The 11,243-nt window shown below is 26.4% G+C and overlaps 2 protein-coding genes across 8 annotated transcripts in view; one reads left to right on the top strand and one right to left on the bottom strand.

Annotated features, from left to right (window-relative positions):
• The window catches only part of LOC124421999 (polyadenylate-binding protein-interacting protein 2), a 4,971-nt gene extending 1,914 nt beyond the window's left edge, over positions 1-3,057 (top strand). For 5 of the 6 annotated variants that reach the window (XM_046957846.1, XM_046957849.1, XM_046957850.1 and 2 more), the window contains one exon: positions 1-1,587. This exon is cut by the window's left edge and continues 381 nt beyond it. Coding sequence is in view for 1 of the 6 variants with exons in the window: in XM_046957851.1 (XP_046813807.1) it covers positions 1,863-1,880 (18 nt within the window). In the remaining 5 variants the exon portion in view is untranslated. Of the gene's footprint in view, positions 1,588-1,862 lie in introns of those variants that run through there. The other variant, XM_046957851.1, reaches the window with a different exon arrangement.
• Positions 3,058-3,244: 187 nt separating this feature from the next.
• Positions 3,245-10,687, bottom strand: LOC124421993 (catenin alpha). 2 transcript variants are annotated; one of them, XM_046957832.1, is made up of 8 exons: positions 10,507-10,687; positions 9,685-10,022; positions 8,882-9,614; positions 8,668-8,694; positions 7,478-7,711; positions 6,786-7,388; positions 6,037-6,714; positions 3,245-5,949 (listed from the first exon to the last, which is right to left on the bottom strand). In XM_046957832.1, exons 1-8 carry the CDS (start codon positions 10,510-10,512, stop codon positions 5,785-5,787), a joined length of 2,784 nt encoding a protein of 927 aa, XP_046813788.1. In that variant the 5' UTR covers positions 10,513-10,687; the 3' UTR covers positions 3,245-5,784. The 2 variants fall into 2 exon arrangements, with proteins under 2 accessions (XP_046813788.1, XP_046813789.1); XM_046957833.1 differs by lacking the exon at positions 8,668-8,694 and having other exon boundaries at positions 10,507-10,686.
• Between the last annotated feature and the right edge of the window lie 556 nt (positions 10,688-11,243).

Here is an 11,243-nt window from a genome sequence, read left to right as displayed (position 1 = left end):
TTTTGTGCCGGATCTGTGTTGACAGAATTAATAGCTACATACATAAGTTACTGATTGCATAAATTTATGTAGGTTACATCCCTTTCATTATATTTCTTCTCGAATATCATTTCTTGCATTCTTTACTGACATTTTATTGAATATATTGCAATGATATATTAAATCTGCTTCAAACTTATAAGTGATAATTATTTGAGTGCATGGAAGATACATTAAACATATAAGATTTTATTAATACCTTTAAAAACAAAAAAAAAATAAAAAAAAAAATAAAAATAAAAAAAAATAAAAAAATTAATGTGTTAATGCAATATTACAAGTTACATTTATATTTTATGTATGTATACACTGAAACAAAGAATACAAAGAAAACTCAAATTGTTTGTTCTCTAAAATGAGTTTTTTACAATGTAGTACTTTTAAAGCTTTACATATCTCATTAGCAATTGAGATATTTATGCAGAGTTCCTTTTATTGAACTTAATTTATGATTGATATATTTTGCAGAATCATTGGTAAAAATATTGTACTTGCTTGTAAAAAAGATTATGTAAAATATTAATCATGTGTCAATATACAAGAGAATTTTTTAATAGTTTATAATATATCACATTAATATTAATAATACTATTTATATTTCTCGATGTATCCAATGATGCATAATATTCTGTTTAAAATTATATTGTTGCATTGAAAAACTTATTTTTGAAAATCATACTAACTGTTTTTAATTCTTTGTCAGCAATCATTTAACAAACTGAAGATCTCAAGTGAAAGTCTTACTCAGGCTGTGAGGGACTCTCTTTGACTCTGCTTAGTTTTACTGAGAGAGTCAGTACATTACATACTTATTTTCTAGAAGAATTTCTATAAGATGATGTAACAAAATTTCGTAGGTTATAAATCGTGAAATGTATCCTTATTGAAATTTAATGAGACATATATAGTATAAATCATGAATGTACTTGCAGTAATTTGCTTGAATTGCAAGAAAGATAATGTTTATAATTTCTATTAAATTCAATTTGGAAGTTTATTAAAGATTTATTCAAAAATTTTCCCATAAATTCAATTACGTAGAGTATCAATTAGAAATGTACCTATATAGTATGCTATATGTTTTTTGTGTCTCTTATTGTTTTACTTATTTTCTTTTTTAATTTTTTGTTCACTTAAATTCTAGCATATTTCAATTCAATATAATGTTTATTTTCATTATCATTTTTGCAATTCAAGATCACACTGGTGATGAAAGCAAATTTGTCACATACATGTAATATATATATATGGAACTATTAAATATGAATATAGAAATTTTGTTAGTATTCTCTCAATAAAAATTCTAATGTCATGATATCATAAAAATGCATAAAATAGTATGTGGTAAATATGTTTTATCGCAACCTTATATAGCCTGAATGAGTGCTGTGATTATGAAAATGAAGTAAACAGATTTCATTTAGTACAATATTGTTTGCATTAAGACATCACATTATATTTGTTATATATTATGCTAGTATGTTACCATTCCTGCGCTACACGACTCATTAAGTGATTTTTTGCATTAAATCTTTTATTAACCACTTTTTTATCATTGTTTAAATTATAAACCATCAAGTGACTTTTTTTCAACTTGAATTCCTTTTGCATAATTATTGCATCTATTTATTGGGTGTACGTACATTAGCCTTTATCAAAAAATATGAGAGCAAGATTTGAAAATAATTATTTTTTATTCTTCTTAAATATTATGGTTCAACAAAAGAAATTCAAGAAAATTTAATGATCTCATTGCACATACCTTATAATTTGAATTAATGTGCGATTGTATAGAGACTGATTTTTTGTCTGTAACATTTTAGGTTCAGATCTTCAGCTAAATCTCATATGGATATTCAATTCTACTTTGAAATTGCCAATCTAATCTCTATATGGAAACCAATGGGCAACTGAAAATATTACTCATTCTCTCTCTCTCTCTCTCTCCCTCTCTCTCTCTCTCCCCCTCTCTCTCTCTCTCTCTGTCTGTCTGTCTCTTTCTGCATAGTATAAAACTGAGCAAGCATGGAATGACTTTGATTCTTAAAGAATTTTATACTGTCAAGTAAAAAATTGCTATTTGTAAAAGAATTGGAAGTAGAATTCATTCATGATATATAAGAAAAAAAAAAAAAAAAAAAAAAAATAAATAAAATAAATAATAAAAATAAAAAAAAAAAAAAAAAGAACATGTACAGTAAATGTACATGATGAAGTAACTAAAAAAAAGTTTCTGAATGTAAAAATATATATCACTGTTGTATTCATATAACACCTCTTAATCTTTTAATCTGTGTCAATTTACACAATATTTTTAAATATGAAAGTTTTGATAGCACGTCTACATATATTGCATTCAACTTATTGTATTGCACCTTTCACACATCAAAGCTTTTACAAAAGTACAATATCTCAATATTTGTGCAAACTATTCTTTCAATATTATGTTGTGTCCTTTAAGAACAATTTAGTAGTCAAGATAAGGTTTACTATTTTTAACTCATTATATATATAATAATTTAGATTTGGAAAACACATTTAAAATGTTTTTTAATAGTATGGAACAGTGTTTGTGCAAAATATTTAGTTTTATTAATGAAGTAGTTTTAATTTGTTACATCCTGCTGATATTGGTTGAGATAAAAATTGTAATATAGAAACAAATTTTAATCTTTTTTTATTGCTGGTATTCATTATTTTTATTGTTCTGTTATATATAAACATAAACTAAAGTAATGGATATATAAGTAAGTTCATTAATTGAATATATTCTTGAAATACAAGTAACATTATCTTTTGGATTTTGTAACAAAGCAGCATATAACAAATTAATGTGAAAATAGTATATGAATGTAGAATACATATTATATATAACACCGTATGGTTTTATATCCTATAATAATTAGTAAATAATATCGCATTTATAAGTTTTCCATCTGGTTCTTGTTCAAACCTTTTTTGTAGCATTTATGTAGCATATAAATAAAGTATATATATATATGTATTGATAATGTTCAATGTAATTCTTTTTTATTGCAGATCTGATTTACTAAATTATACGTACCCTATTATTTTGAATCTCTTATATGTTGTAGGTTACATGTAAATACAGAAGTCCCATTGATGAGATAAAAATAATATATAAATGTATATATATCGTATTGGGTTAAAATTGAAATATATAAAGTGAATAGACTAACAATAGTAGTATCTAAAAAGCATCACCTCTCTTATATTTGGCAGCATATTGGTATTACATTTCTTTTATGTGTAATTTTTACATATATTATTGTTGTTTACAGTAGTAGAAAATTGTTGCCACTGTATTTTTGGCATATTCAATGCATGCATGTTCAATGCATTCAATTTTTTTTTTTTTTTTTATCTTTTTTTTAGGTGTCTTAAATTATATGTGTCAACATCAAATATTAAGTAATACATGCTTAAGTGAATAAATTAATCAAAAATAAGTCGTATTATAAATCCCAAAAGGAATCAAAAGAAATTGCATTATCAGCTAAGAAATTAACATATATTTACAATATTAATTAAATTTGTTTATTCTTTATAATTTACTTCCAATATTTATATCATTTCTGTAAAAACGTTAGTAAAATAATGATTAATTGGCAAATGTTTTACAAATATATTGAAATTTTCAGTAAGCTGTGTTTTTAATCAAACTATGCTGATAAATTAATCATGTATATTGATATAAGTTCAAGTTACATATAATTGCAGATCACTAATTGTATTGAATATCATTAAAATAATTAAAAATAATAGACATTGAAAGTAATTGCAATTTTTTTATATACTATTGTAACATCAATATAGTTTCTTTTTATGATCCAGATTATGTTTTTTTATTTTTTTTATTATAAATACATTTCTTACATAAATCAATTAAAGATTTGTATATCTTTAGTTAATTTTTATTCGTGTTTATAGTATAAAAATTTTAAATAATATTCACTCATAAGTATATAATTATATTTATTTATATACACATATTTTTTTGCTTGAAATACTTTGTTGACAGTCTCTTTATTTCAATTCAATACTGAATTTTTATTAATATTGTATTGTAAACAACATAAAAATAAAATAAAGTTAACGTATTAGTTAAACAATTGTTTTTTTTTCTATGTGTTATTATGTTTATTTTCAATGATTGTGTCAAGTAATTTTTATATATATTTATTATATAGAAATATATATATTTATACTCAAAACACAGCTATACTTCAAATAAAGGAATGTCAAAAGCAATAGACACATAGTATTATTAATACATATTAAAAAATTGTAAAGAATTCATCAAAATGTAATGTTATGTCAACAAGAACATGATAGGTCTAGTACATAGTAGGCATTGCTTATCTATTCAGAAACTAATATGTATATATAATAAAATTTTTATTAAAATATACCTTGTAAAATTAAGCATACCGAAGTTAAAGTATGCCATTAAGGCACAAGAAATAATTCCTTGTCAGTCGTTTCTATTTCTGCAATTAAGGTGTTATTATTATAATTGATATAATAAAAATATAAATACTTTAGTGAAATACATATATCATAAACAATTTATCTAACACCTGTAAATCTAAAATTTATAAATAATGTTATTAAGAAAATAAAAGATTCAATAATCAAATAAAATACAAATTCTGAAGTAACAAATATTGTATCTCAAGAGAAAAAAATTGTTAAGTTCCTTTAAGTCTTATTATTATCATTCATTATCATGTGTTTACTGAATCGTTTTACTTTGTCAAAATGACAGATTAATGAATTATATTTCAAGTATAAAAATCTTGAGGAGAAATAGTTTGTATTCTTATAAATCTTGCCTATGGAAATATTACGTTTCGAACATAAAAGTGATATACATATGTATATATCATATGTGTGTGTATATATATATACATACACTTTTCATGCAGTTGTAAATACATCTTGAATAAATGTTAAAAATTATTTTTTACCAGATATACTTGTGAAAGATATATCCCCGAAAGTTAAGAGATACCATTGATGATATCATAATGGTACGAATTCTTAAATAACTTACCATATAAATTGTTTATACAACTGCCAAAATGTTACTAGTTGTAACTAGTACTTACTGGTTTCATTCAGCATCAGACTATTCTGAGTAAGCATTGTCAGTATATTGAATGTATTCTATTTAATAAAGTAGGTTCATTTGCTGCATCTATAATATTAACTAAACATAAAATCTTTTTAAATTTGTTTCTGTGACTTTCATGTAATAGAAAAACCTAAATTATATATATACTTGTTTTATGTATTTTAAAAATCATTTTACCGTACTAATTAGGTTCTCTTCAATGTAATTCAATTGTTTATAGTTTTCTTTGACAATTACAATTTGATAACTAAAAGAAAGTCTTTAGAAAATATAATAACGCAAGATATTTTATTTTTGAGTAATCTAATTGGTTTAAATCACATCAGATATAAAATCTTAAAAATGTAAATAAGATTAATAAGGGTTTCATTTATTTTTATTATACACATATAAAGTCATATTAATCGGCCATTTACCAAACAAATTTGATAAGAAATATATCGTTACACGTTTATTAATAATGATGAAGTATACTGTTCAACCAATCAATAATTACGAGAAAAAAAAATATCTTACGTTAATATTTCGTAAAGGTGATGCCATTCATACAGTTCTACTTTTTATTTGAGTTACTTAAATTGGAAAACTTAAACGCTTTCAGTAGGACTTTGAAACTCTGAAAGAGCATGTATTGGATTTTGCACCTTTTTCTGCGAACCTTTACGTACTTTTGCTCTTACTTCTTCTGGTCTTTCAGGGCGAACAAGTGGTTTCTTTTCTGGTGCTTTCATTTTCCATACTACTATGGGAGACTGTTAGAAAATTTTACACGAATGTTAATATTTTAAATCTTATCTATTAAGGAAAAAAAGTTTTAAAACTTTAAAAGTAGCACTTACTGTAACGGTAGATTGTCGTGGATATTTCGTCGATGCTACATACGAAGCCTTTACAGTAAGCACAACTGCATTCATCAAATTTTTAGCAGCTTGGATAAGTGAAGTTGCGCTATCAAGTCCTGATACGATTAACTCACCACTGATATTTTGTACATCAGCTTTAACTTTACTTGTAATATTCATTTGATGACAATAAAGAGCTATGCGATGTAAATATGCTATTAAATCCTTTTTAGTCGAACTTTCAGGGCACTGATCTGCTATTTGTCTTGTCAATTTGTCTAACTTAGTACCAGCTTCTGATATCTTTTTAGCAGCATTAATAACGTCCATTGTCGTTTTCAGAGGACCACGACCACGAGTAAAATCTGTCATTTCCATCATGATCATACACATATGTTTTGCAAGAACTATGATGTCGTTTCCAGCATCATCCCATTTCGCAACTTCTTTGTCAAACTTAAGCTTTTCACTCTTAAAATATTCTACTTGTTGTAGAATCTTTTGTTTATCTTCTTCAGGCATTTTTCGCATAGCTTCACGGGCCGTGGTTATGCCACTAATTTCTGGATATTCATCAACTCCATGCTCACCAGTTTGAGCGCTTGATTTGCTACGAGTTTCTAATGTATAATGTTCGTCTAATTCTACATCTTCTGGATCTAAATCTTCATCCGCCTAAAATATAAGAAATGTTAATGAGGAATCTCTAAAATCCAAATAATGAAAGCATATTAAAGGCTTCTTACTCTATTCATTAATACAGCACGTCTGATTTCACGGACTCCATCATATACTAATCTAGATGCATCTATAAAATCATTCTCATCCACATCTTTTGCAGGATTACTACCTAAAGCATCTACTGCAACTTCTACCCTTTGTGCAAATTTTGGCATTACTTGCTCTCTTAAAACTTTCACTGCTTCTAAGACTCTCTTAGTATAAATACATGGTTCATAGTTGTCCATTTCTGCTTGAACAACGTTACAAACTCTAGCAGAACGTCCTCTAATTGCTCCTGCTGTTCTATCTAAAGTATCAGCATCTCCTTCTTGTAAAGCCAGTACACATTTATTTACATCTTCAAGAATATGGTTTTCAGATACTGCCAAAAAATCATCAATGGTTGTTATATCATCAACAGCCTCTGTAAGTACTCTCACTTGATTTTCCCATGCTTGACGAAAAACTTCCATGTTATCAAGCGCTACTTTTGATCGATTACGAGCAGCCAAAACACGAGCTGCATTTATAACTTGTGGACACAAATTTTCAATTTGTGCTGCTGCATATCTTACCATTTTTACACCATCTTCATTACCTGACATGCTGCATACTAAATTAGCAACCTAAAATAAAGTATACATATGACTGTAAACGTTACAAGCAAATATTACTGATAATTATATATCATTCATTATAAAATTCTAATGATTACCTCAACTAATTTATTTGCATGTTCAGTAAATACTAATGCATATTCTTCAACTTCTTTATCTCTGCCATTTCTTGCAGCTTCAATAAGGACCAATAAAGGTACACTTGTTTCCAAGAAACTATCAGAAACATGATCTACAACAGCTTTTCGTAATTGTCTGCGAAGATCACGTGTTTTTCTGCACATATGATCTATTGCTCTTTCTAGACCTTCTGTTTGTTCCTTAACACCCATCTGTCAGAATATTCGTGAGAATGTACTACAATATAAATTTATATATCAAATTATATTTCTAAGAATTATATGAATACTATGTGCTATACAGCTTTTGTGAACCTTCCGATAAAACTATGTACAAGATATAATAGTATACACATAGCAATGTTATATTAATATCTTTTTTTTTATATAATTTGTACACTGAAGAATTAAAGTTATTCTTGATTAGAGGTATTTTTTCTATTAAATATATAAGTTAAGAAACAAACTGTAATTAGTATAGTTAGCTATTAATTAATACATAAAATTGATATTATATAGTAACGAATAGATTATAATTATCACTTATTTTTATAATTTTATAAAATAAATTTATATATGAGAATATATTTCTTTTAGATAAATAATTTGATAATTAATGAGGTAGATAAATGTTATATAAAAACAATTACAAATTATTTGTAAATATAAATAAATTTAGGGACAAAAATACTTTTAATAAATCAAATTAGAATACATTCTTAATTTCTTTCCCTGTTTAAAAATGTTAATAATTTTATATATTTATAATTACAAATTGTTATTTCTAAATACAAAGATAGAGAACAAACTACAGTACTTGTGAGCTACAATTCTCTATATACCTACAATTATTAATTTAAATTACAATTGTAAATTAAATTATATATTGTGTCATACGTAATTGATAGCCTGCTATGGCTATAAAGTTATTAATTTCCAATGTATAAAATTGTGCAGAAAATTAAACATAAAAAGAATATATATATATATATAAGTACGCGGTTATTAAAAAATTATTTAGTGCTTGTTAGATAAATAAAATGCAAAAATAATGCATGATGCTAGTACTTTATAAAGACAAGAGTTTCAAAAACCAATGAAATAGTGTATATTACAAATGATATGCAACAGGAGTGCAAGATATTTGTAACGATGTTTTGTATATTTACCCGTTTCCCACCCCGTGCGAGCTGTAACTGCCACCACCAGTAGAAATAAATAAATCAATAAAATGAATGTAACATGAATTATATAAATCAATGCAATAAAGTAGTCTAAAATTTACAATTTCGTTGACATAACACATAAGACTGTAGAAACATCATAAAAAACATAATAATAATTTTTGCAAAAAGGGATATATAGAGGAAATAATTTACTTACGTTATTCATATATTCACTTAATAAATCTTGAAGTGCTTGCCTAACTGCATTACATTCGGCAACAATACGTTCCCTACGTTCATCTCGAGTACATGAAGAATCAGCCATTAATGCTGCACCACTAATTATACTTTCTAATCTTTCTTCAAGACTGGGTCTTGTGCGTACTTCATTATATGCAAGTGGAGACATCACCATTCTTTCATCAAAATCATCTAAAGCAGCTGCTAATTCTCCTGGTCCATCATAAGGATGTTGGCTATCAGTTGGAGTCTTTCCTTGTGCCACATCATTAATTGTATTCACAGCTTCACAAACTTGTTTTAATACATAATCACGATTGGCTTTAGCTGCAGCTAATTCTGGATGTCGCACAAAAACCTTGGAAGCAGTTAGAAGCATAGTAGAATGTTTTTTAAGAACAGCCCTAGCTGCCGCTAAATCATCTCTTAATTGAGGATCTTTAAGTTCTTGCTGACGTTTAGCTGCCTGATTCATAAGCTCTGATGCATTTCTTCCAAATTGCCTAATGTTTTCTAATAATTCACCTTGTGAAGAAGCATTTTTTAATTTTTTTAAATCATCTTCAACAACATGCAGTGACTTTAACAAAAGATGCACGTCTACCATATCTGCTAGGATTAATAAACGTGTGACAGCTGATAAAAGATTTCTAGCTGCTCGAACCATATTACCACGTTTAAGAGAGGAACAAGGATCCTCTGAGAATTCTCTAAAAAATATTTATTATATCAGAGATATTTATTATGAACATGAAGAATAAATAAAATAATAAATCATACCTAGCAGCAATGCTCATTGCATCACCTGTTTTCCTGACTTCTTCTACTGCACTCAACATTTCTGCAGTAATGTCAGGATTTTCATATGCAATTTGTTCTCCTTTTTCAATAAAATTAGCAGTAGCTTTTTCAACTGTTCCAACTAAAGCACTAGCCCTTTTAGATTTTCCTTTCTTTTTCTTACTAGGTCCCTTTGTGTTTACTAATGTAGTTACTTGCAACACTAATGGCTCCAAAGTTTTTTCTACAGACATAGTACGTATTTCCAAATTTTTGGGATCCCATTTTAAAGTTATTGGTCCAAAATGGTCAGACATTGTTACGTTTGCAATATTATCCTACAATAAAAAATGATAGATGTAAGCATTCAAAAATTGTTTTCATATAAAATAATTTTTTAATTTCTTTATCAAAAATAATAAACTGATACTACAAATTTAATCAGACAGCACAGATATCAATAATGTCTGATATTAAAAAATAATATGATATAAAAATAATGTAAAACTTCTGACTCTACAGAGAGAGGCTAATTAATAGTCACATATACGAAACAAATATTTTTAAATACTAACAAACAAATTAGTATACGAAGTATCTAATATTTTATTCATTTGTATCTTTAATTATAATCCTTATTTTAAATAATATACGAAAAAATATTTTAACAGCGTAAGATAAAAGAATGATTAATAATATAAAGTATATTAGAGATACAATGTATACATATTAAATTACTTTCACTATAAAAAAAAGGAACTAAAGCTCAGTCTGTAAAGTTGATAATCAGTACAATGAAAATATCATGGAAGACATTCTTACCTTCATGAAAAAAGCAGTTATGTATCACTCTCAGAAATATTAATTAATTAACGTTTTCACTGAATGTATTTTTTATTAATCCAACAAAATCAAATATTGGAACAGCACACAGTACTGATAGATGCATCATTCGTTTGTCATCTAATTTTCGCTTATGACGTCATTACTTCCGGCGTAGTTAAAAAGTTCCCCATAACTGAAGGAGCCGGTCTACGCCCGAAAGGAATATTCTGATTGGACAGTGACTATTGCGTTATCTCATTTACGCGCATGCGCAACAATAATACTAATGTTATAATATGGTTAAATTTATAATTATATATTTCATTAGATGATAAAATTTAATGAAATAAGCCTAAAATATTATTTATTTATATTCTATTTTAAACAATGATCATAGTGGTGTAAAATGTTATATGATATATATTATGAAATAAAATTCGATAACAGATTTACTTTTGTGATTTATAATATTAAATAAATGCATCTAATTAAATGATTAAAATGAGATACAACATATTAGATTTTGATAATTTCATTTTTGAATAGATTCCTTTTATCTTTGTTAAATGTAACTTCTTATTAGTTACACCAAATTTAGGCTTGGACGAATCAGTTTTGAGAATCAGAGCTACTTCGCGCGATGGAAATGGACGAGTAATATGCTGATGTAGATACTGCTGTTGCCTATTCTGTATGCGCACAGTCAAAAAATTGAAATAACCTTAGACATATGT

Source organism: Vespa crabro, chromosome 2 (assembly GCF_910589235.1).
Source record: "Vespa crabro chromosome 2, iyVesCrab1.2, whole genome shotgun sequence".
Taxonomy (NCBI): domain Eukaryota; kingdom Metazoa; phylum Arthropoda; class Insecta; order Hymenoptera; family Vespidae; genus Vespa; species Vespa crabro.
This window is presented reverse-complemented; position numbering and strand designations above follow the sequence as displayed.